This window comes from Triplophysa rosa, linkage group LG9 (genome assembly GCF_024868665.1).
Source record: "Triplophysa rosa linkage group LG9, Trosa_1v2, whole genome shotgun sequence".
Taxonomy (NCBI): Eukaryota; Metazoa; Chordata; class Actinopteri; order Cypriniformes; family Nemacheilidae; genus Triplophysa; species Triplophysa rosa.
Genome location: NC_079898.1, coordinates 2,401,846 through 2,427,861, shown reverse-complemented (window position 1 = coordinate 2,427,861; position 26,016 = coordinate 2,401,846). Strand labels below are relative to the sequence as shown.

Here is a 26,016-nt window from a genome sequence, read left to right as displayed (position 1 = left end):
TTGGCCAGACTTGTTGGTGCCTGGTCATAGTCCTGCTGAGAGGTTACTGTGTTTTACGATCACAGATGGTAAACTTTGATCCGACCATACCCTACACCTGCCTAATCTTGCGTTCCCCGAAGAGGATATATTCACGGGCAACCTCCCATTCGCCAATGAACCAGCCGGTTCTGGCGATGAAGAAGACGCGGGCCTTCTTGGGGTCTCAGAGGACGAGGAGGCCATCCCGCTCTCTGGTGTTCCCCAGGTTAACCCCCCGCGGCCGTACCACAGTCCATCCAAATGTAAACAAACCCAATTAGAGGTCTTTAAAATTGCATGGAAAGAGAGTGCTAACTGTTATAAAAAGGCACTAAAAGCAGCAAAGGCTGATCACCTCCGTAACCTCATAGAAACTAACAAAAACAATCCAAGGTTTTTATTTAGTACAGTTGCTAAATTAACAAATAAACAGACTTCACCTGACCTGGATATTCCGCCGCACCTTGGTAGCAATGATTTCTGGTTGTTCCTCTGTTGTCTGGTGTCGATCGTGGAATGGGACCGGGTTGGACCTGCACGGTTTCAGCAGGTGAGGCTTCCTGGGTCGCGGCTGATGGGCTCTCCCTGTTCTTCGTGAATGTTTGCTCGATGGCTTTTGGTCGGGGTCACTGAGTGCAGCTATGACACGTCAGAGGAGATCTGGCCCTCCTGGCTGAGCCTGGTTTCTCCCGAGGTTTTTTTTCTCCATTTATTCATCATTGGAGTTTGGGTTCCTCACCACAGCAGGGCAGTGATGGCTTGCTCACCGGGAGACTGCATTTATTTATTCATTTATTTATTAGATATTATTTATTAGAATGATCTTGCTTGGTCTATAAACACCATACACTGTGCTGTGTTTTACGTTTCTGTGTTTTTCTGTTTTTCTTATTTGCTCCTGTAAAGCTGCTTTGGAACAATGCACATTGTGAAAAGCACTATATAAATAAAATTGAATCGAATCGTCCTGGATGTGTGCAAACGAGCGGCCGCTCGCCTTAACATTGAGTGGCAGGCTCCGCAAAGCGCCACCGACTAGGAGAGGGATGTGTACGATGGGAAAGTGCTGGGACTCCCTCCCGGCCCAAGAAAACAACTCTTCCAAAAAACAACATGGCGGCTCTCGGCTTGGGTGATCCCCCCTTTGTCGAGCTGTCGATTGCCAGGCATCTTAACCCCATCCAGGGCGGGCTGCTTGACCCCCCCGAAGCCGGTCTTTCCTGGCAAAATGGACCGTTTTTCTGCCTCCGTTCATCAGGCTGCTTATAAGTCCTCGGCCTTGGCTGTCAGGGCTCTAAACGTTTCGTCGCTGGGGACCCGAGGGCTTGTGCAGGAACTCCGCGCCGCCACCGACCTCACTCTACGGGCGACCAAGGTGACAGCGTGGGCCCTGGGACGGACGATGTACACACTAGTGGCCTAGGAGAGACACCTCTGGACTCGCAAGGGGGACTGTTTGATGATACTGTAGAGAGTTCTCGGCAGTGAAGAATCAGACCTACCTCCCCTGCGGATTGCCCGCCGCGACCCGGCCGCCCTTCGGCTGTCGAGGTCCCGTGTGGCGTCTGCTCCCCAGCAGCCCCGGCCCTCTTCGACGCCGAACCCGGCTCCGGCGCCCCCTACCCAGGCGGCCCCCTGGGAGAAAACGTAGAGGAGGGTGACCACCGTCCTGTCACCAGCCGCCGCAGAGCGGCCCTGACAGGTCAAGCCCAGGGAGATCGAGACCACATCGGGCCCACCCCAGCCATTCCATTGCTGGTCGGTCGGTCGGTCTGGGACGGTTTCTGCCCCGCCCCAGCACGTGCTGGGCCCCTTCGGGGGCCTTGCATCCATATTCTTAGTTTCCTCTCTCTCCCTCCCTCTCTCCTCAGCCGCTCTCACCCTCCAGAGGACGGTGTTCGGCAACTCGACATTGCGTCACGACGAGACTCTATATAGGGCATACTCTCCAGCAGCCCTCAGCACTCTCAGTTCGACAGTGTGCTGAGCTGCATTATCGCCGGCCGGTAAGTCAGCAGAGCTGATCTCCTCCCCGGGGGCCTCCCCACGGCGAGGGATCCGCACTGCCAGCCATCGAACCACCCCCGGGGGGGTGATGAAGCAGATCAAACCCCTAGTCCCCCTGACTCGGTCCATGGGAGCCTGGCTAGAGCTTCCCAAACCGTGGAGATGAGAAAAAAACCCCACTACCCGTAAAAGCTGCTGACACACAGGTAGTTGCAGAGCCCCCACCCTTTAGCATATGGGTGGTGTTAGAGCCTGGTATTGTAAATAATGAAGGTAGTCTGGTGAGATGCTCCACAAAGTTAAACTTTGGCCAACAGCCTTTGAGTTATAGGTAATGATTAAGTCATAGCAGGGATAGTCTCACGTAGCATATCGCTGTTTTCTTTGGCCAAGGCCCGCCCAAGAGGCCATATGACTGACAGGTAAAGCAACCAATCACGTTTCGTTTTGTGCCGCGTCATGTTTAGAGGTGTGAAATGTCCCCGCAGTAACCGATCGGTGTACATTCACGAACGTGTCAAAAGTTAACAGCAACAAAATGATTATAAGTTTATATCGTGAGCCTTGCATACTTTAAAGAATTAAACGTTTAGTTGATTGTGATGAATTCTTATAGCAGCCGTTGTAAACACAAGAGCTTACTTAGATAAGATAGCTTCGTGCTGTTTCCAGGTGGACAGTTAAAGAACGCAACATGCACCTCTCCTGGAAATCCTGTAAAATTCAACCAATCAGATGACGACTTTGAACGTGCTTCCAGAAAAGTGTGCCTTGTTCATCAGACGTTACGCCAACGGTCCGTGGGCATGACGTCTGAGGCTGAGACTATTGTGGGGGATGTCATGCCTGGAATGATTTTGTGTTAGTTTGTGCATTTTTATTTTGGTGTTGGTTTTTCTTTGGGGGTTATGTTGTGTATTGATTGTGTGTTTCCCTCTTCTGAAATGTTGTAAACAAAGTGATTAGTGTGTCAGGGGTTCATCAAATAAGGAGGGGACATGTAGCTTTAAAGGGATAGTTCACCCAAAAATGAAAATTCTGTCATCATCCGCCACGTGCCCAAAACAACACAAAAATACACTCAACGCCCTGACACTTAATGCTTTATATAAAATATAGATAAAACAAGAAATGCAAAACGTGTGCTTTATTTTCACAACATAAATCCATGTCAAACAAACACATTAGCACTGAAAAAATTATTATATACTATATATGTCATTCTATAAAACATGCCGTCTTGTATAATTAATACTAATTGTTTAATATGTTATTAGTAAATAGCTTTAAAAGACATAACAGAGAACTACAGCTATGCTCACAGCGACGTGTGCTCTATAGTTGAGATTCCAGCATCTTTAGCCATTGAATAAAAATGTCCATGTTTGTTAAACAATGCACTGGGTGAATCAAACTCCACAATTTTCCCAGAATCCAGGACCATCACCCTACAGAGAAAAGGAAAAGTTATAATACGGCACGAGAATTGCTGAGTATTTTCTCTATAAAACTGAAGTTTACCAAAGACAGTTTAAATAATGCAGTATGAAACGGTCCGATTAATGATGATTTGATATGGATACATAATGTTATGAATGTAAGAGTCCAAATAAAACCAGAATGGTGTCTTTTGCTAATCTTTTGAAAGACTTAATGCTCTGTAAAACAGCATAGTATATAATAGCTATATATGCGTGTATACAGTATGTATAATATGCATATGTACAGTTCATGTGTGTATTAGATTTTCTTTACTTTTATCTATTTTATATTGTTTATAAGGACTATATCTATATTATTCGGTGTTTGTTTAACATGTTTTTCCTGCGCGGCTGCAATGACCCCAATTTATTTTGATAAAAAGCAGTTTAAAAATAAACCTGACTTACACAAATACATGCAAGCAGTATACTGTGAAACTAATTCACACTGTATAGCTCTTTAATAGATTGCTGATTTAGTTTAATCCATAAATATAAACAACTTGCATTTAACAACACACATGCACGTCAAATATTTTTAAATTATACGTTTAAATATTCTTTCCGCACTTTTTGGTATTGTTCTGGTATATTGTCATTTTAGACTCCCAGTCCTGATAACAATATTTAAAATAATAATATACCTAAATTAAATGTACTTCGATTTAATAATTTACGGTTTCTGACAATCCACTTACATCAGTGTACATTGCATAGAGAAAAACTTGCAATAATATCATGTATCTTCATACCGTATATTCTCTTTAATTTTCCCCCAGTATTATTTTTATTACATTTTTTATTATGATGTACGTAAAGCTGCTTTGCAACAATGAAAATTGTGAAAAGCGCTATATAAATAAAATGTTATTGAAAAATGTTATTGTAATATATATGAATATGTGTGCATCTATACATGTTGTGTTATCTATATACAGTATCTCAGTAGTGAGTACACCCCTCACATTTTAGTAAATATTTTATTATATCTTTTATGTGACAACACTGAAGAAATTAAACTTTGCTACAATGTAAAGTAGTGAGTGTACAGCTTGTATAACGTAATACGTTATACAACGTTATACGTTGTATAATGTAAATTTGCTGTCCCCTCAAAATAACAACTCACAGCCATTAATGTCTAAACCGCTGGCAACAAAAGTGAGTACACCCCTAAGTGAAAATGTCCAAATTGGGCCCAAAGTGTCAATATTTTGTGTGGCCACCATTATTTTTCAGCACTGCCTTAACCCTCTTGGGCATGAAGTTCACCAGAGCTTCACAGGTTGCCACTGGAGTCCTCTTCTACTCCTCCATGACGACATCACGGAGCTGGTGGATGTTAGAGACCTTGCACTCCTCCACCTTCCGTTTGAGGATGCCCCACAGATGCTCAATAGGGTTTAGGACTTCACCTTTACCCTCAGCTTCTTTAGCAAGGCAGTGGTCGTCTTGGAGGTGTGTTTGGGGTTGTTATCATGTTGGAATACTTACCTGCGGCCCAGTCTCCGAAGGGAGGGGATCATGCTCTGCTTCAGTATGTCACAGTACATGTTGGCATTAATGGTTCCCTCAATGAACTGTAGCTCCTCAGTGCCGGCAGCACTCATGCAGCCCCAGACCATCCCACACTCCCACCACCATGCTTGACTGTAGGCAAGACACACTCGTCTGTGTACTCCTCGCCTCGTTGCTGCCACACACACTTGACACCATCTGAACCAAACAAGTTTATCTTGGTCTCATCAGACCACAGGACATGGTTCCAGTAATCCATGTCCTTAGTCTGCAAGTGTTTGCGGGCTTTCTTGTGCATCATCTTTAGAAGAGGCTTCCTTCTGGGGCGACAGCCATGCAGACCAGTTTGAAGCAGTGTGCGGCGTATGGTTTGAGCACTGACAGGCTCACCCTCCACCCCTTTAACCTCTGCTGTAATGCTGGCAGCACTTATACGTCTATTTCCCAAAGACAACCTCTGGATATGACGCTGAGCACGTGCACTCAACTTCTTCGTTCGAACATGTCGAGGCCTGTTCTGAGTGGAACCTGTCCTGTTAAACCGCTGTATGGTCTTGGCCACCGTGCTGCAGCTCAGTTTCAGGGTCTTGGCAATCTTCTTATAGCCTAGGCCATCTTCATGTAGAGCAACAATTCTTTTTTTCAGATCCTCGGAGAGTTCTTTGCCATGAGGTGCCATGTTAAACTTCTAGTGACCAGGATGAGAGAGTGAGAGCGATAACACCAATTATATACACCTGCTCCCCATTCACACCTGAGACCTTGTAACACTAACGAATGGCATGAGACTGGGGAGGGCAAATGGCTAAATGGGCCCAATTTGGACATTTTCACTTAGGGGTGTACTCACTATTGTTGCCAGTGGTTTAGACATTAATGGCTGTGTGTTGAGTTATTTTTAGAGGACAGCAAATTGACACAAAATTCAGTGTTGTCACATGAAAGATATAATAAAATATTTACAAAAATAATTAAAAACATACACTAATGACTGTAGTTAACGGTCTCAATACTTAAAGATAAATGCTTACCGTGAGCTATCCAGAATGGTGTTCAGACGGTGTGCAATAGTTAGCACAGTACAGTGGGAAAACTCTCTGCGGATGGTGCTCTGGATGAGATCATCCGTCTCCAGATCCACAGCTGCCGTGGCTTCATCCAGGATGAGTATGCGAGATTTTCGGAGCAGGGCCCGGGCTAAACAAAGCAGTTGTCTCTGACCAAGACTATTACAAATGAACAAACATAAAAAATCAGAAACTAGAGAAAGTTCTATTAAAATGGAATCATTTTTCATACTGATTTTCGCATACTTCATAGAAAAGAAAACAGGCATATTTTGATGCAGTGCAAGTGTTTTTTCTTTATGCAGTGCAAGTGTTTTTTCTTTGTCCAGCTTGCTTTATGTGGCACACCCTGTTTTAGGGTTTTTCCCATTTCTGGTTGGTTGTCATTTGGATTATTCAATTAAATGCTGCATTTGAATTATGCCTCTGGATTTAATTTAATTTCAAGTGCACATTTAAGCATCAGGGTTCGCTTGCACTAGCGTAAAGGTGCACTAAGTTACAGCACTACTAAGGGGCTGCTCATGCTATCGTAATGGAAAAGTGCCCAGGCTTGGATGTACAAGCACAATGAGGCGTTTACTCTCATATCGCTCTCGTGTGACTATGATATTATAAGTGAATCGGTCTGCGCAGAGGGTATGAAGTTAAACACTTAATATCGCACCCGGGCACGGTTCAGGGCAACCAAGGCTAGTGTGAGCACGCTGTAAGTATTTTTGCATTGCCCCATTAAACTTAGTTGAAGTGTAATTCTATGTATAAATGAATGAAATAAATATTTAAGGAAACTTCGGGTCAAGAATAACTTTCATGAATGGATCTGTGTTGAAAATGTCAAAATAAAATAAGATCAGCCAAAAATAACACATGAATTTTAAAAAGAAAATGACCCAAACAGACCAGCATTTTATAATAAATACTGAACTATACCATGACAAATTAGGAACTTTAAGAGGGCTTTAAGAACAAATGGTCCAACCGAATAAGGAAAGAGTTGGTTCAAACTAGTTGGTAGTTACTAAGCCTTTAGTGTGGTGTGGACTTTACGTTCCAGCGTAAGAATTTACGAACAGCTGGTGCAACCCTACACAGAACTGTGTTCATGTTTAAACTGTTAACCCACCTTAAATTTTCTCCTCCCTCTGAAACCTCATGTTGAAGTTTTGATGGTAAACTACCAACAAAATTTTTCAGATGAGCCAACTCCAAAACCCTCCAAATATCCTCATCACTAAACTTCTCAAAAGGGTCCAGATTCATGCGCAGAGTTCCGCAGAAAAGCACTGGGTCCTGTAATGAAGATTTAGTTTATTATTTTATTAGTTATCATCATTTTGCACAAAGTTTTTTTTAGAAAGCAGCTTTGAGTTCAAAGGAAACTGAGCTGAATTCAAGATAACCAATACTGTAATATCCAATGATTATTATAAGATTCAAATACCAATCATTTTCAAAATAATGTAATAAATCAAGCTTGCTCAGCTGAAGTCATCAGGTGCAGCTAATCAGGGTCAACCAAAATTGATACAACACCTACTAGACCGTGTCCTATTTAAGTTGCCTTCTTCTGGCTCTTCTACAGCATTTTAATCATGCCACACTCAAAAAAACCCATCCCCATCCCCAACTCCTATGTATATCCCGGTTTTGAAATTGTTGTAGTTTCCCTTGTGGGCAGGGGCGGTCTGACCAGTAGGACATTCTGTCAAAGTCCAGAACGGCCGTCCCACCAGGGCATACGGCCGTGACCAGAGGCGCACCGGCCATCAGGAGTATCGGAATTTTAAACAATAGGCCGCTAATATGAAACCGGAATGGACGCTTGGGCCGAACAGATGGACGTTATTATCGCGAATGCACGCAAAGCAAAAGCATTAGCGAGATGGACACGTATACATGTAATGCAATGACACGTTTTTCGTTCTGCGAAGTGAAACCAATCATCTTGGGTGAAACAATTATTTCAGTTGTTTCATCCAGTCGCTTATCAACTCGATTTTCAATGTCATCACTGATACCGTTACCGTTCGTTTTCGTACATAAGGCATTCACATAAACAGCGTTTACTCGTGTTTGAGCCTCCACCGATCATGCTGGGTTTGTTTTCCTGAACAACGACAAATTGCTGGTCAAACACTATAGTAAGATGCATAGTCTGAAAAACTAATTAGCTACCCATGACTGTTCCCGGAAATAACCTCGCCGCTCATCTGTCGTTTGAACAACGCTGGTTCAACAACATAGTTAATACCGTCTTCTAATCAATCTGTTCAAAACGATTTAACGTCATATTATGGCTGTTAATAATGTATGCTGCATCTATAAAAACTATTTTGCCTTCGTATTCTTGCTCCGTCGTTTTATTTCACGATGCCAAATTCATTCATAAATTTCATCCACGTCACTAAGCCCAGGGATTCCCCAGGGTCCTAGAGCACGCAAACTCCGGCACACGCGCACTTTCCAAAACTATTTCTCGACTATTTGAATTAAATATACAGTTCGTAACTTTTTGAAGTAAAATATCCAAAAACCACTAGGACAGCGATATATATTTGTTAATTGAAGTACCTACAACATCTCAAATGTTTCCAACCATTTGCAAATCGTGAGAAAATTGTCATTTTAACCAGTGACACGGGGCTGTGTCTGGAAGTCGCCTGTCAATGGCATCAAAGACACTGGATGGAAAGCCTGCAACTGCAACCTGCAAACAAGTCAAAATATCGCCGCGTGCAGGAGGGCAGATTAGAGGCTGTTATATCTTTGGCTGAGGTGCCTCACATGAATAGTGTAAGCTACTACGCTTTCTCTAGACCTTGAATCTCCCTAATAACACAGTCTCTGGCGTAACCCTCAGTTTCCGCTTTTACTCCCGTAGAAATCATGACAACACAATCTCGCGGACAAATGTGAAAGTATTAGTTCGTAGCGTCCATCAAGCAACTATCTTGTTCTGCACAATCATTATGGAGCACAATTATTCTTTAATGTTTGCAGCTGGTTCTGTCAACAAAGACATTTTTACTAGACAGAGACGCTGATCTTGCATGTGTTTCACTAGACAGGTGAGCAACTGTTTAGATTCCTTTACCGACAGAAAACGTACAATTATTATATCGATAACAAGGTTAATCTTATTGTTGGAATGTCTTTTTTAATTTATCACAAGTGTCATGTATATTTACTGAACAAGTAGTAACCGTTTTTAGATCATCTGACTACTTTAAAGGAACTTTAGAACTTTAAATGAATAAATTGAATTCATATACATTCAGAATGACGTATAAAGAATGCACTACACATTGCTTGCTTATTTGCTTAAAAGCACGATGCACGCAAGCCAACACGTCATAACACCAAGATCTATGCTTCTAACCACAGCTCCAGACCCGTAATTTCAACCACGCAACTTGCTATGCTGCTTGCGATTTAGCATTGGAATGATGGTATCGGAAAACACCTAAATCGTTGTACCATGCCGGAAAGACGGAACTTGCGGCCATAGTTGGCTAACGATGCTTTTGGGAAACGTACCCAATAATAGCTTAAATAATAATAGCTTGAAACCCACCAGTTGGGTTCAATTAACCCAGAGAATGTTTATACTTGACCCAGCACTAATGGTCACATAAGTGTAGCTCCACCACTTGTTAAAGAACGAATGACTGCAACATACACCAATTGCAGTGTGCAGGTAAGTGTTATCTTCTGTATATCACACACCTGGGGAATGATGGTAATTCTGCTTCTGAGATCATGGAGTCCCAAGGTAGAAATGTCAATACCATCAATGAAGATTTGGCCTTCTGCAGCCTCAATAATACGAAATAAACAGTTGGTCAGACTAGATTTGCCAGCGCCAGTTCGTCCAACAATGCCGATCTGGGCAAAAAGAAAACTGTGTGGTGATGCAGAATAAATCAGGCAATATTCAAATGTTCATGAAATGCACAGTTAAGCAAAATCTCCACATTAAATGAATCCCCTCTGCTTAAGTCATGTAAAAGTCATTTTGCCTCACTTAAGCCGTCATTTACATTAACAAATGTAAGCACTTGTAAAATGGACACATCTCTTTACCTTCTCAGTGCTTTCAATGTTGCATGTTATTCCATGAAGAATAAGATCCAGTTCAGGCCGGTATCGAACCTTGTAGTTTTCAAAGGAAATATTCCCAGCCGTTGGCCAGCCATCTGGAGGACGATTCTCGGTGATCCACTGAGCCTGTAGACAATATTTTTAAGTATTTTGTGAATTTGATACTGTAAAATTATTAGCCGATTATAAACCTATGAGCTTCTGTGTTTGTGATTATGACGCATAGCCACAATGTGCAGGAGCCCTCCAAAACATCTGGGTGATAGGAATCCTTTTGAAAAACCCTAGCCAGTGGAAATTTTAAAGCAGTCCGTCAGGAAAACAGAGGTTCCGCAAGGGGAAGACAAGTACAGACAATACTTTATCAGATGTGGAAGACTCGAGTGTTGACGGTCTATGTCAGGGGTTTGGTCGAGTATGGAAATAAATGAGTGCTGCTGCTGTCAGATAATGGGTCAGGTTCTGTTAATGACTGCGCGTATGGGTTTATCAGACGTGCATGACTCCGATTATTCTATTTCAGCCAAGATTTATTTACTAAGAACCCTCTTGTGGGTTTTAAAACCTAAGGTTGGTCATTATTGCTGAACAAAAAAAATCTGTTTAAACAGATTTTTATGTTAGGTTATGGTTAATGATATGAAAATAGATAGAAATATTGTTTTCTTTTTTTATTAAATATAAATGTTTCAGCCAAAAAAGCTTGAATATCTAAGTCAAAGGTCTCATCATGTTTGGTATGGAAATGTAGAAGACATTTAGATGCTGTACCACAAAAAGCCAACTGAGGAATCGATTCCTCTATGGCGATTTCAAAAGGTCACAGTTATTTGAGCTGACCTTTGACACCTCAACTCACACATTGAAATGCTATTTTCACATTTTCAAAGTAATTACCAAGTATGAATGCATGACTAGCTGTGACAAACTCCTGTTTTGATACAGATTTTTTTATGTTATGAATTAATCAGTTACTTTTCCTTTATAAAGCACTGGTCACATATGCATTTTAGAGTCTTAGACATTTCCAGTGATGTATAGTCACGATGAGATTAGAATTCAATTGCAAATTTAAGTCCAGTCATTAGCAACATAAAAAATTATGCGACAATAATTAAATTATTAAATTAACTTACACCTTTTCAATTACATATCATTTGTTATGCTGAGATTAGAATTAAATCCACTGGACGAACGGTGACATTTAGCAGCATCTGATCATTGTTTATGAACACTCAATTACTGTTCATACATAATTTGTTTTGCAAAAATCAGTTAGAATTTTTTTAAAAGGGTTAAAAAAACAAAAGAAACCATTCATAAGAACACTTAAATGATTTATTATAAGTAAACTACTATTAGCATTGTAAACCAAAGTCTACCAATCCTGAAGATCGTAAAACTTCTACCTCATTTTTTATCTCTGTGTACTCGCTCACTCTCTCCACAGCAACAATATTGGTTTCCAGTTCTGATGTCATTCTCACTAACCAGTTTAAGGTCTGGGTCACCTAGGGACAATGTGGGAATGCACATTATTGAACAAATGATTGGAATTGAATAAGGAAAGATTCTTTACTTTGACACACTGATAGCTTGAATGCACTTTGGATAAAAGTGTCTGCCGAATACATAAATGTAACAGTAAAAAAATGAAGAATTAGAAAAACATTTTTACATTTAAGGCATATGAGATGGACAGTCCAACTAGTCCGCTCTCCAGAGAGTCACGGGAGATAACGGCAAATAACGCAGCGAAAAATACCACCAGATTCCCCAGAGATTCCAAGCGCATGGCCAACCACCTAAAAACCACCAGACAACATCAGGTATGAAGCAAAAACAGACAAAAACCTTGATGTGATTCATACAAGCTCACCTATTGGAAACAATCCAAGGATAAACACTTTTAAGATTCTCATCAATGGTGCGCTCATTTTGCTGGAGAAAACGCAGCTGGTGTCCGTATGCCCTGATGACAGAGAGGCCTGATACTGTTTCTCCAAAGTGTGAGTATATGGGTGATCGAGAAACAGAGTCCAGTCGCCTCAGCTGTCTGGATGTGGCAACATAAAACCTCTGAAACACAGGAGACAAAACACATCAACACCACCAGAGAAACGCGTAGATTTACAAATCCTCAAGTAGAACTGAGGTCTTTTCATGGGCTGATTCTGTTCAGTTGCTTTCCTCACTACTGGCTGCTGTATTACCTGCACAAAGTAGTAGATAACAGCCATTGGAACCACAACTGCAGTAAAAAATGGAGTAGCCAGACAGATCACAAACAAAGTTCCTAGAACTCCAAGAAGACACAGAATCCAGGATCTGAAGGACATGGGGATCATCTCATCCACAGTAAATATATCCTAAAAAAATGTTGTGTGAAAACAGGCATACGTGTTACTGTAGGCATAGTGACATTTATATGTGGACTATTAGGTTACTGAGCAGGTTTCACTGTTTTATTATACATATTATTCTGTAATATAATAATTACTACAGTAATGAAAATCCCATTCAGACAGAGGCAGCTCCATCCATAAAATTAACATTACATTATAATTTAACCATGACTTAACTGTGGCAAGCAGATTTGACATTCAGTGCATTTAGTTAACTGTCATGGTCGAGACGCAAAGAGAGACCCAAGTGCAGGAGGTACAAGAGGTTTATTGAGTGTTCGATACAGTCCAAAACACAGACACAACCGTAATCCAGCCCGCGGCGGGAACAAAGCATCTGCCCGAAAGAAAGAGTCCGAGAACACGTCCCACAACCTCCGTCGGAGAGTGAGAGCGCGGAGAGTTGACAGAAGTTCTCGTGCCCCGCAAGACACGAAAGAGAGAGTCTATAAGGCAACGGAGCAGTCCAAAATCCACGTGCGGGGTGTCTGCAAGTAGAAGGCGAGAGTGATCCGGGGCGCCGAAGGGAACTGGAAAAAAGTAGCAAGCAGAGGTGACGAGACAAGGTAACTCGGCCACAGGGAGAGACAACTCTCTGACTAAGACAGGGTTCTAGAAAAACAAGACTAAGACAAAAACAATAGGCTAGACCCACTAGACCTAGGGCAGTCTGCACAGGCACAAAACATGCAACGGTCAGACAACAGACGAGAGACATTGAGGGAATATAAAGGGAAAACACAACGAGAGGGGAATGGTAGGCAGGTGTTGGGTAATTACGGGAATGAATTCTTAATGAGGAAATTATCAGCAGGAGTGTAGGTGCGGAGTGGAAAATCACCAGTGCGGGAAAGCCTAAGGAGACACGAGGGCGGGGTGAAATACGCAGACACCGGGCATGTGGTCAGCCGACGGCTCTCCACGTGCTCGACAACAACAACACAACCCACGTGCAGATAATATCTCGACCAGGACCGTAACAGTACCCCCCCCACCAGCGCCCCTAGGCGCTTTAGGGAGGGGGCTCACCCATGATCCATGGAAATCCATGATCAGTGACCGGTCCAACACATCCCGCGAGCGGATCCACGACCTCTCTTCTGCGCCATAACCCTCCCAGTCCACTAGGTACTGAAAGCCCCTGCCTCGCCGGCGGACATCCAGCAACTTCCTGGACGGTGTATCCCGGAATACCGTCCACCAGACGAGGAGGAGGGGGGGTGGGACGAGAACTGGCTGGGTTGAGATGGGAGATAACCACGGGTTTAACCCTGGACACATGGAATACAGGGTGAACTCGACCAAGAGATGGAGGAAGCTTGAGCCGCACGGCCACTGGATTAACCACCTTGGCGATCAGGAATGGCCCAATGAACCTGGGCGCCAGCTTACGGGAAGGCGCCCAGAGAGGAAGGTCCTTGGAGGAGAGCCATACCCGTTGACCGCACACATAGGTGGGCGGAGATATCCGGTGGCGATTGGCCGCTGTCTTGCTCCTCAGGGTGGTTTGGGCCAAAACCTCTCTGGCCCTCGTCCAGGTCTGGTGGCACCGCCGGACGAATGCCAGAGCTGAGGGAACCACAGCATCGAGTTCCTGGGAGGGAAACAGAGGTGGTTGATAACCAAGGGAACACTCAAATGGCGACATACCTGTGGCTGACAATCAGTTGAGACATCTCTCGGGCGGACGGAAGCTTGGGGAGAGGGATGAAGTGGGCCGCCTTGGAAAATCGATCCACCACAGTAAGGATTACAGTGTGCCCTCTTGATGGGGGAAGGCCAGTGACAAAGTCCAGGGCTATGTGTGACCATGGCTGGGAGGGAATGGGGAGAGGGCGTAGCAGACCTGTGGGCGGGCAGTAGGTGGTCTTACTTTGCGCGCAGACCAGGCAAGCCAACACGAACTGTCTGACATCGGTGGAGACCGATGGCCACCAAAATCGCTGGCACCGACCAGTCTTGAGTAATGACACCACTGGAGGACCTCTGGACGCAGCGGAACGGGAACAAACAGCCGACCCGCCGGGCACTTCCCTGGCACTTGCACCCCACGACCGGCCTCCTCAACCCGCTGCTCGACATCCCAGACAAGATCCCCGACGACCCTCTCCCGGGGGAGGATGGAGTCAACGGGTCTCTCCCTGTCTGGTCCCTCGAACAGGCGGGAGAGAGCGTCCGGCTTAACGTTCTTGGAGCTGGGCTGGTACGACAGGGTGAAGTGGAATCTGCCAAAGAACAGCGCCCAGCGGTCCTGACGCGAGTTCAATCTCTTGGCTGAACGGACATATTCCAGATTCTTATGGTCCGTCCAGACCAAGAATGGCTGCGTCGCTCCCTCCAACCAGTGGCGCCACTCTCCCAAGGCAAGCCGAACCGCCAGCAGCTCTCTGTTGCCGATATCATAATTCCGTTCGGCGGGGCTGAGGCGATGGGAGAAGAAAGCACAGGAGTGCACCTTCCCATTATGACTGGCACGCTGGGACAAGACTGCGCCTACTCCGACATCGGATGCATCGACCTCGACAATAAACTGGCGATCAGGATCTGGAAAACAGAGCACAGGAGCAGAGATAAATCAGGACTTAAGTTTATTAAAGGCTACCTGCACGAGGGAATTCCAGGCGAACAAGATCTTGGTGGAGGTCAATGCAGTGAGTGGTGCGGCCACTTGGCCGAAACCCCGTATGAAACGCCGGTAAAAGTTGGCGAACCCCAGGAACCGCTGCAGAGCCTTGCGAGAGTCGGGAACTGGCCATGTGGCGACAGCCTTGACCTTAGCATTGTCCGGTCCAATGCCTCGGGGTGAGATCACATGGCCAAGGAACGAAACAGTATCGGAGTGGAATTCGCACTTCTCCGCTTTGACAAATAATTGGTTCTCGAGAAGTCGCCGGAGAACCTCTCTGACGTGTTGGGTGTGTTCCTGGAGAGAGGGGGAGAAAATAAGAATGTCATCCAGGTACACGAAGACAAAGCGGTTAATCATGTCACCCAATACGTCATTGATGAGGCCCTGGAAGACGGCAGGAGCATTGGTCAGTCCAAACGGAAGAACCAAATACTCGTAGTGTCCCGATGGGGTATTAAATGCCGTCTTCCACTCGTCCCCCTCGCGGATGCGAACCAGGTGGTAGGCGTTGCGGAGGTCTAGTTTAGTAAAGACCCGAGCTCCCTGTAAGAGTTCGAAGGCAGACGACATTAAGGGTAAGGGGTACTTATTCTTTACTGTAATCTCATTCAAACCTCGATAATCGATACAAGGGTGCAGGGAGCCGTCGCCGGCCGGCCACTTTCCCGCACTGGTGATTTCCGGCCGGCGAGGAGGAAGGGCAGATGAGTCCGGCATTCAACGAGCTGCGAATGTACTTTTCCATGGCCTCTCTGTCCGGAGCCGAAGGGGAAAATAACCGACCCTTAGGCGGAGAAGTGCCTGGGAGTAAGTCAATGGCACAGTCGTAAGGTCGGTGCGGTGGAAAAGACGTGGCACGGGACTTGCAGAACACGGTCCGCAGATCATGGTATTCCTCCGGGACCCCGGCTAGGTTGGCGACATCCACCTGCAACATAGGAGACACAGAGACAGGAGAGGGAGCAGGACCAAGACAAGACACATGACAAGCAGGGCTCCACGCTAAAATAGAAGTGTTTACCCAATCAATGTGAGGATTATGCTATGACAACCACGGATGCCCTAAAACCAGAGGAGTTGTGGGGGACTCGAGGATGTACAACTGATCTTCTCACAATGATTACCCGAAAGAAAAAGGCTTACGTGAGGAGTGGTGTCGGTGACGGTAAAAAGTGGCTGTCCCGCCAGTGTCACGGCTGAGATGTAGAGGAACGGCAGGAATACCCCACTCTCGGGCAGTGGCTGCATCCAAAAAGTTCCCCTCAGCCCCAGAGTCAATTTAAGGCCTCCCCTGCGTGGGTAGTAAGACCGAAGGAAAGGCGGAACGGCAGCATGGTGTGTGGTTTAGGAGAGGATTCTGTGATGGTGCCCACCCGGACTCTCCGCTCTACGGATGGGCGTTGCCTTCTGCCGGGCAGTGTGACACTACGTGCCCCGCTCTCCCACAATAGAAACAAAGCCCGTCCACGAGCCGTTGTTGCTTCTGAGCAGGCGTGAGACGGGAATGCCCGATCTGCATGGGCTCCGGGTCAGATTGAGGGCGGTGGGTGAGATTAATCTCCCGGCTAGGCTCCCGGTCGATGTCCCGACCAGCGTCTTGGCGTCGCCAGCAAGGTGGAGAGATGTGTTGCCGACGACGTGCATTTATGCGGCTTTCAACCCAGAGGCAGAGACCGATAAGCTCCTCCAAGTCCTGAGCCAGATCGAGTGCGGCGATCTCGTCAGCGATGCTGGGACTGAGGCCGCCGAGAAAGCATGCGCGTAGCGCCCCAGCATTCCAGTCACATGCCACGGCTAGGGTTTTAAAACGGATGGCGTAATCCGTAAGAGTGCTTCTTCCCTGAGAAACCCGGGAAAGCTGAACGGCCACCTTGTCACCTCGGGCTGATCTATCAAACAGACTGGTCATTTCTTCACGGAATTCACGGAAGGAGCGGCAGCAAGAATCCTGGGACGCCCACACAGCAACTCCCCACTGGCGTGTGCGTCCAGTAAGTAAGGTCAAGACGAAGGCAATCCTGGTTTCCTCGGTGGCATACCGACGTGGCTGAAGAGCGAAAACTAGGACCTTCCTAGTGACAGGAACGCCCGACATGAGTTGGGATCTCCGTCGTACAATGGGGGGCTGTTGGCGTGTGGCTCTGGCTCACTCGCGGCTCCGCGGGGTGGAGAATGCTGCGATCCTCCAGCGTGGTTAGCTCCCCGGAGTAGCTCGGAGACCTGGAGCTGTAATGCCGCCAATTGCCGATGAAGGGCATCCATTTCCTGGGCTGCGGCGGTGAGTCGAGATGCCTGCTGTCCCAATAGGATCCCCTGCAGCTGGAGCGCCGACTGCATTGGATCTGGTCCCGCTGGGTCCTGTATGTGGTCTAACCGTTCTGTCATGGTCGAGACGCAAAGAGAGACCCAAGTGCAGGAGGTACAAGAGGTTTATTGAGTGTTCGATACAGTCCAAAACACAGACACAAAAGAGACACGAAAGAGAGAGTCTATAAGGCAACGGAGCAGTCCAAAATCCACGTGCGGGGTGTCTGCAAGTAGAAGGCGAGAGTGATCCGGGGTGCCAAAGGGAACTGGAAAAAAGTAGCAAGCAGAGGTGACGAGACAAGGTAACTCGGCCACAGGGAGAGACAACTCTCTGACTAAGACAGGGTTCTAGAAAAACAAGACTAAGACAAAAACAATAGGCTAGACCCACTAGACCTAGGGCAGTCTGCACAGGCACAAAACATGAAACGGTCAGACAACAGACGAGAGACACTGAGGGAATATAAAGGGAAAACACAACGAGAGGAGAATGGTAGGCAGGTGTGGGGTAATTACGGGAATTAATTCTTAATGAGGAAATTATCAGCAGGAGTGTAGGTGCGGAGTGGAAAATCACCAGTGCGGGAAAGCCTAAGGAGACACGAGGGTGGGGTGAAATACACAGACACCGGGCACGTGGTCAGCCGACGGCTCTCCACGTGCTCGACAACAACAACAACCCAAGTGCAGATAATATCTCGACCAGGACCGTAACAGTTAACACTGTGTTGGTCAATCTGCGGCTGCAATCATTTTAACACACACACACACACGCACGCACACACACATTAATATATATATAAACAGAGATACATAACACTGGAGCAGGTAGCACCAGCAAGATGTAAAGTCAAAATTTCCATGCAGTTCAAGTTAACCATACAAACTGACAGATCAAATGATTTTCGACAGCTTGAACACCGTGTTAAAACACACCTATACCTTAGCAAAACGGTTGACTATGCGTCCCGAAGGTGTGGTATCATAGAAAACCATGGGCACTCTCAGAATGTTTGACAGCAGTCGTGTGTGTAGAATCCTGGATGCATCAATGGCTCCATTAGCTAGGAGTATAGTACCTAAAAACACCAGGAAACCTGACAAAAGCCACGCCATTAGTCAGTCACAGAGGAAATGTCATGCCATGAAAGAAAAGTCTGCCATTATTATATAAAGTCACTGTTGGACCAAGGTCAAATATTCTGAAATAACATTTATTCATAGAATTTCATTTTGTGTCGATAAACTATAAAAAAAACACAAAACCCGCCATAATGGTCAGGTTTTTTTTAGATAATACGAAAAAGATGCAACTGTTTGAAAATCTGGAATCTGATAGTGTGAAAAAATCTAAATATTATAATATATAATAAAGTTTACGGTATATTTACGGTAGGACATTTACAAAATATCATCTTTTTCGGCTTAAAAGAAAAATTTATAATTTTGACCCATACAATGTATTGTTGGCTATTTCTACAAATATACCTGTTCGACTTATGACTTATGATTAAAAAGTACCTTGTGCTATTCCCAGCGCTCCAAAGACACCTATTCTAGTGTCTCTAACGTGAGACGGGTAGCTTGTGTTCAGATATTCCACAGCATCATTGGTCCAGTCACTGAGCCACAGGTTTTGACCGATAAAGGCCACGTTCTGAACGAAGTAGATCAGAAAGCTCCAGATGGTATAACCCCAGCCCATAGCCCTCAGATACTGAAGAAAGACTGAGAACTTCACCTGGAGCATAACAACAGATTAGCTGAGACCACAAGACATACAGAAGAGGTTCAGAATATGCTACAGATTGTTTGGACGTACTTTTCCTGTCTCCATAGCCTCTTTCTCAATCAGTCGTCGTCCCTTCTTATCGCTGGAGTCTTTTCCGCCTGTGAGCGAGCTGTTTTTCCTTAGTCTAATCGTAAAAACATGTTTTATTAAATATAAGCCCATTACAAATGTCGCTCCTCAGAATTTGATGCATTTCAGGTGCTTTGCCATTTCTTTTAGAATCGTGCTGTATGTCTGTAATCAATTCTCTTGTCTTCTTTACAGGTGAGAAATGCATGACGGCATACCTTCCATTCTGTTGAGCGTGACGCTGGCTGTGGCGTAAGCTGTTTTCTCTTTTCAGCGTGCTTGATATGATGTCCTCAGGAGAGCCATCGGCCTGTGGCTCCAAACTCTCGGGAACTGTGTCAAACTCATCATAGCCCGAGGAGTCCTGAGCTGTAACGTACGATCATTATTGATTCAGATTACCAACATTCTGCTGTGTGTGGTGTTTGTACATTGCAAATGCGTTTCTGCAATACGGTTATTTCTCTTTTGCAGCGGGAAGTGCTGGACAAATTACAGTCTTTAGCTCCACCCAGCAGGAACGTTGTTGAATGAATGTGTTTACACACTTCACAACAAATTACAATTTTCACCAAAACGTGGAGCACCTATTACTGTAAGACTTTGAAGATTCTAACACATTTTTGATATATCAAACATTGGCATAGCAAAGGAAGAAATTAAAGGAAAAATCAAAACGTTTACATTTATTTCTATACCACTTTCCCCAATTTGAGTACAAGAAACATCATTTCTGCATTAAAAAAATATTGGTAACGCTTGACTTTAAATTAAGGTACCCTTTATAAAGCATTTATAAATGTGTTTTAATGCTAAATAAGTCGTTTACAAATGCATTATAAAGCAGTTATAACTGCATGAATAAAAAGGGGATTCTAACGAAATACCTGCCAAATAGTGAGCCACATGTTATAAATGTATTTATTCATTATTTACTTTACTCGAAAGCACATTCATGATTATCTTGATGTTGTTTGCAAAATAGGTTGTCAGACTGGAGAATGTAGGGTGTTATGTTGGTTTTTCTTATTATTGTATATTTCATTTTCACAGGTTATTAATGTTCATAACTTATTACTAAATGGTATACAGGTGATCACTTTACATTAAGCTGCATTTTCACAGGTTACTAATGTTGTCACGATCCCAGTCCGCGTTTCCCCTGTGTTGGTGAACTTTTCTGATACTTCCTGTTCTGTGCCATGTTTTGTAGTCCTTTGTAGTTTTTAGTGTTAATTAGTTCCTCCAGGTGTGTCTTGTTATCTTGTTAGTTTCTATGTATTGAAGCCATGGTGTTTCCTTTGTTTGGGGTCGGTCTTTGTTTCATGCTTTGTTTTTGTGCCTCCTTCGTTCTGTGGATTACCTTGGTTTGTGTTTGTCTTTGTTTATTTCATTAAAATCAAAACTGCACTTATATCTGCTTCTCTGCCTGGATTACTCACCGTCACAGAAATACAGACCACATCAATGGATCCAGCAGTTCGATTAGCCCATCTCAGCCTAGGTAAAAGTTCCCTCGAGGACCATGTACAAATTTTGTTGGACAATTCCCATTATTCAAAGTATCCAGACTGTGTATTAATGGAGTTATTTTGTGACAGCCTTAATGATCAGTATCAATGCATAATATCCTGTTATTGTCCGCGAGGGTCCTTGGCTGAATTTATTGACCACGCACTGTTGTCATGTGGCTCTAACTTCACCGTGGGTGAGGCTGAGGAGGAGGAGGAAGCGTCGCCTAAATATTTCTTTGGTGGGGGGAAGTAGACCTCAGGCTCTGCGGGTCATGGGATCAGGCCAGTTGTGGAAGCCTGCATGTCCCACACTGATGCTGGCCAGCCCTGTGCTGATGGCTGCTTCTCCAGAGTCCACTCGCAAGATGGCCGCCAAGCCAGATTCTCCAGCCATCATGGCCGCCAAGCCAGAGCCTCCAGCCATCATGGCCACCAAGCCAGAGCCTCCAGTCGTCATGGCCGCCAAAGCCAGAGCCTCCAGCCATCATGGCCGCCAAGCCAAAGCCAGAGCCTCCAGCCGTCATGGCCGCCAAGCCAGAGTCTCCAGCCGTCATGGCCGCCAAGCCGGTGGTCCCAAGTCCGGTGGTCATGGAGGTGTCTGCTCCTGAGGTCCTGTCCTGGGAGTCTGCCCCGCTGGTGGTGGTTGCTGCATTGGGGTGTGTCTGGGCTGTGCACTGCTCTCCCGTTCCGGAGGCTATTGACGAGCTGGCAGCTCCAGAGATCCCCAAGCCGGTCTCATCCGGACTTCCAGAGATCTTCGTGCCGGTCCCGTCCAGCATTTCTGAGTTCCCTGCCTCAGTCAAGATGGCTGCTTGGGATTTCCCTCCAGCCCTGCCAGCGCCTCTGTGCCTCCCAGCCCTGCCAGCGCCTCCGTGCCTCCCAGCCCTGCCAGCGCCTCCCTGACCACCTGACCATGGCCCAGGTCAGCCTCTGCTCCAGTTCCCTTTCCCCTTCACGGGCCTGGCCCTCCATCCCACCCCCTGTTCCGCCTCCGCTCCTCTGCCCTCCTGGACTGTTTTGGGGCGTCTGGAATCTGCCCTTAGAGGGGGGGCTCTGTCACGATCCCAGTCCGAGTTTCCCCTTTGTTGGTGAACTTTTCTGTTATTTCCTGTTCTGTGCCATGTTTTGTAGTCCTTTGTAGTTTTTAGTAGGGCTGCAACAACTAATCGATAATAATTGATAATGAAATTCGTTGTCAACGAATTTCATTATCGATTAGTTGGTCTATGACATCACTTGCGAGCTGCGCAGTTATAAATCAAGCACGTCTTCTTCCCTTTTAAAATGACCGTTTTAGATGTGTCTCTCCGTGCACCATGAGCTGCGCAGTTTTAAATGCATACGTGGTTCTCTGTGGATGCGTCTCTCCGTGCTGCACGAGATGCGCAGTTTTAAAGTCACACTTGTCTCTCCGTGCTGCACGAGGTGCGCAGTTTGAAAGCCACAAGTGTCTCTCCGTGCAGCACGAGGTACGCGGTTTTAAAGTCAGACGTGTCTCTCCGTGGATGCGTCTCTCCGTGCGGCACGTAGCGCAGTTTTAAAGTCAGACGTGTCTCTCGGTGCGTGCGTCTCTCCGTGCAGCACGAGGTGCGCAGTTTTAAAGTCCGACGTGTTCTGCATGCATCTCTTCAAGCTGCGCAGTTTTAAAGTTTAAAGGGGAGAGGTGTTTTAAATGACAAAATTTAAGATTATATTAGTAAAACCCAATTTGTGGCGTTTGCACTTTGCAAAGTACATAATAGGCTAAATACCCTGATTTGGTGGTTTATTTAGTTCAGAGGTGGGTAACGAGGTACATTTATTTGAGTACTGTACTTAAATGCACTTTTTGAGTATTTGTACTTAAGTATTACTTTTTATGTTTACTTTTTACTGTACTTCACTACATTTGAATGACAAATATCTCACTTTTCATGGCACAAAAAAAATATTTTCATTGGCCGACCCTCCCCTCGCTCCCATGTTTGGGAGAGACTATTGTCAGTTGCTTCTAATATGACACACATGAATCAACTCACCAGGTGTGTTAATTATGGAGACATTCACAAAATTTTGGGAGAAGGCTAATGAGTTCAGTTGTGTATACTTTACCCATATCTGATTTACTTGCAAAAGATGAAATTACATTTTATCCAATTAATTGAAAAAATAATCGTCAAACTAATCGATTATGAAAATAATCGTTAGTTGCAGCCCTAGGTTTTAGTGTTAATTAGTTTCTCCAGGTGTGTCTTGTTATCTTGTTAGTTTCTATGTATTTAAGCCCTAGTGTTTCCTTTGTTTGGGGTCGGTCTTTGTTTCATGCTTGTGTAGCAGAGCGGATAACCTGTGCCTAGATGGCCAGGTGATTCCACTCATTTTTAATTTGTGGTCTGGAACTTGAGGGTATATAAGGGTGAGAGTTGTCCACCTGGAAGTGCGTCATTGTTGATACCGAACCTCGGTGATGTCATCTGCTGTCGCCGAAGGTAGGATACTGTTAGTTTTTAGCTTTTGGTTTCATGCGTTATGCGTGAAAATTTATATAATCTGTTATTAGGAAGCGCAGTATGTTTGCCACTAGTGGCTGAGTCCTGGCTGTCAATTTCTCCTGTTAACCTCAGACGTTATGCTGCTGCCGAAGTAACTGCCATGAATAGCGTGGGTTATAGTATCTGATTCGGTAAGTATTAATGGGTTGTGTTTTACTTTTATTGAAGCTTAACAAATACTATAAACTTTGCTTTGTGTCCGGCAGGTCTACGAATGTGCAAATGGGGTTTGATGACCTTATGGAGCAAACGCTATGTGACGCGACTACGTTGCTGTTTTGCCCTTGTTTGCTTGACGCCGCTGTCATTGGACTTGCGGCACTCTGCTGTGGCTTTGTGCTGCTGTATCTTACTTTTACGACCACAGAATACTTTGAGGCTGTTCCGGTGCCTTGCTTAGGCAGGCTCCTTGTGCTGCCGCTTTCCACTCTTCTTAATCCAACATTTCGAGGCTGTTAGCTGTGCATTCCCGCTAATACAAACTTTTGCATGCTCTGCCGCCATTGGCTGCCCTGTGTGTTAGTGTATTTATTTATTTTTGTTTTGTTTGTTTATATTGCCATTGCCTCACGTTGCATGGTGGCGCATTTCCTGCTTTGCTCGCTGGTCCTGCTCTTTTACTGTATGAGCAGTGTAATGAGAGGTGAGCTCGTGAGATAAGGCCATTGTTTTCGTTGTATTTTCTTCTATTATGTTGAATTGATATTTAATTTCTAACGTATGTGTAATTGTTCTTTTGTTTATAAATTTTATATGTGTCTGTTTTTTTCTTTTTGTTGATTTGGGGGGATTTGGAGGAGGTTGCACATTTTATAATTTTGGGGTTATACTGAATGCTGTTATAATTATTATTATTGTTGTTTCTGTGAGTGTGTGTGAGGAATTTGGTTTGAGTACTTTCTTTCTAGTGTTGTCATTGGTTAGCTAAACCATGCCTCTTACCCCCAACCTCCCCCCCCCAAATCACAATTGTCTTTTCTTTTATAGTTGTGTGTGTTTTGTACCTGAGCAGTCCAAATTAGCAATGGTACTAAAAGTTATTTTTTTTAGATATTTAAATAATTTGGACTTAATAAAGATATTCTATATTTGTACCCACGTCTCTGGCCTTAAATATTTTCTCTCTGGTATTGAACCTGTGTTCCATTGTTCATTGAATTCCTTGGGTGACCTAAACCTAGCCAGAGAATAATACGATTCGGTTACACTTTGTTTTTGTGCCTCCTTCGTTCTGTGGATTACCTTGGTTTGTGTTTGTCTTTGTTTATTTCATTAAAATGAAAACTGCACTTGGATCCGCTTCTCTGCCTGGATTACTCACAGTCACAAATGTTCATAACTCATTAATAAATGGTTCACATGAATCCACTATATTTAGGCACACTTTCATGGTTTGCTAACATTTATAACTCTGAATAAGTTAGGTGTTTTGAAGTTGTGAACGAATACTTCACAGGCATCCACTTTTCTTTAAAGTGCACTTTCATAGGCTGTCAATACCTCTAAATGTATGATTCACATCAGAGATGTAGCCTTGTGAGCCAGCATTCTGTTTCTGCAATAAATAATAAATGAATAAATGTTTTCTGGTTTTGATTAACTATTGGAAGTAATTTAACCAACAAGTTAGTCACCCGTTGTGCATTTAGTGTTAAAAAGTGATCAAAAGTTTGATGAATTTATCTTGGTAAGCAAGAAAAAATGGCTTTGGATAAGCATCATGATCTGAAGGCATTCTGGAAGGCACCGTAAAACCTACGGAATAGGATCAGATAAGCAACATGGTTTGAAAAGTGACATATGATATGAAATGTACAATAATAAGAAAAACCAACATAACACCCTACATTCTCCAGTCTGACAACCTATTTTGCAAATAACAACAAGATAATAATGAATTTGCTTGCGAGTAAAATAAATAATGATAAATACATTTATTATGCATTTATAACATGTGAGTTAAAATGGCTCACTATTTGGCAGGTATTTTGTTAGAATCCCCCTTTTTATTCACGCAGTTATAAATGCTTTATAATGCATTTGTAAACAACTTATTAATCATTAAAGAACAAGTTTATAAATGCTTTACAAAGGGTACCTTAATGTATAGTGTCCAAAATATCTCACCTAGTGAACTTACTAAAGGTATTAGTGGAGATTTTTAGGCGAAATTAGGTTCCGCTAGATGGCACAGACCTTTACTGTCTATGCAGCATGAATCTAGTGTCAGTGCTAGTTGTACACGTCGTTAAAATGAAGCAAAACTCGTAGAGATAAAAACCTTGTGAGGAACCAAACTTAACTGGGTTTCCAGTGACAGTGTCTGTGCTAGTTAACTATTGTATGTTCAATAGTCAAAAATTATTTGTACGGGAGAGTAATGAGATCAATCATACTGTATATATTCCGTCGGCAGATGAAACATTACGTTAAAACTGATGATACTACCCATGTGTTTGGAAACCTGGTTTGGGTGAGGTAAATGTTTAACAGGTATGTGTGGAGTTTAGAATCATTGAACAGAGGACAACGGTGGGGGCTACAATCTAAAACAAAACAAAACAAAACAAA

The 26,016-nt window shown here is 44.3% G+C and overlaps 1 protein-coding gene across 3 annotated transcripts in view; it reads right to left on the bottom strand.

The window, feature by feature from the left end:
- The window catches only part of abcc2 (ATP-binding cassette, sub-family C (CFTR/MRP), member 2), a 113,073-nt gene continuing 87,057 nt past the window's right edge, over positions 1 to 26,016 (bottom strand). For all 3 annotated transcript variants that reach the window (XM_057342726.1, XM_057342727.1, XM_057342728.1), the window contains 13 exons: positions 19,619 to 19,769; positions 19,362 to 19,455; positions 19,061 to 19,280; positions 18,482 to 18,636; positions 12,412 to 12,567; positions 12,078 to 12,277; positions 11,877 to 12,003; positions 11,608 to 11,709; positions 10,181 to 10,324; positions 9,824 to 9,982; positions 7,221 to 7,387; positions 6,059 to 6,253; positions 1 to 3,476 (listed from right to left, as the gene is read on the bottom strand). In XM_057342726.1, the coding sequence (XP_057198709.1) occupies positions 3,347 to 3,476; positions 6,059 to 6,253; positions 7,221 to 7,387; positions 9,824 to 9,982; positions 10,181 to 10,324; positions 11,608 to 11,709; positions 11,877 to 12,003; positions 12,078 to 12,277; positions 12,412 to 12,567; positions 18,482 to 18,636; positions 19,061 to 19,280; positions 19,362 to 19,455; positions 19,619 to 19,769 (2,000 nt within the window). In that variant the 3' untranslated portion in view covers positions 1 to 3,346. The remainder of the gene's footprint in view (positions 3,477 to 6,058; positions 6,254 to 7,220; positions 7,388 to 9,823; positions 9,983 to 10,180; positions 10,325 to 11,607; positions 11,710 to 11,876; positions 12,004 to 12,077; positions 12,278 to 12,411; positions 12,568 to 18,481; positions 18,637 to 19,060; positions 19,281 to 19,361; positions 19,456 to 19,618; positions 19,770 to 26,016) is intronic.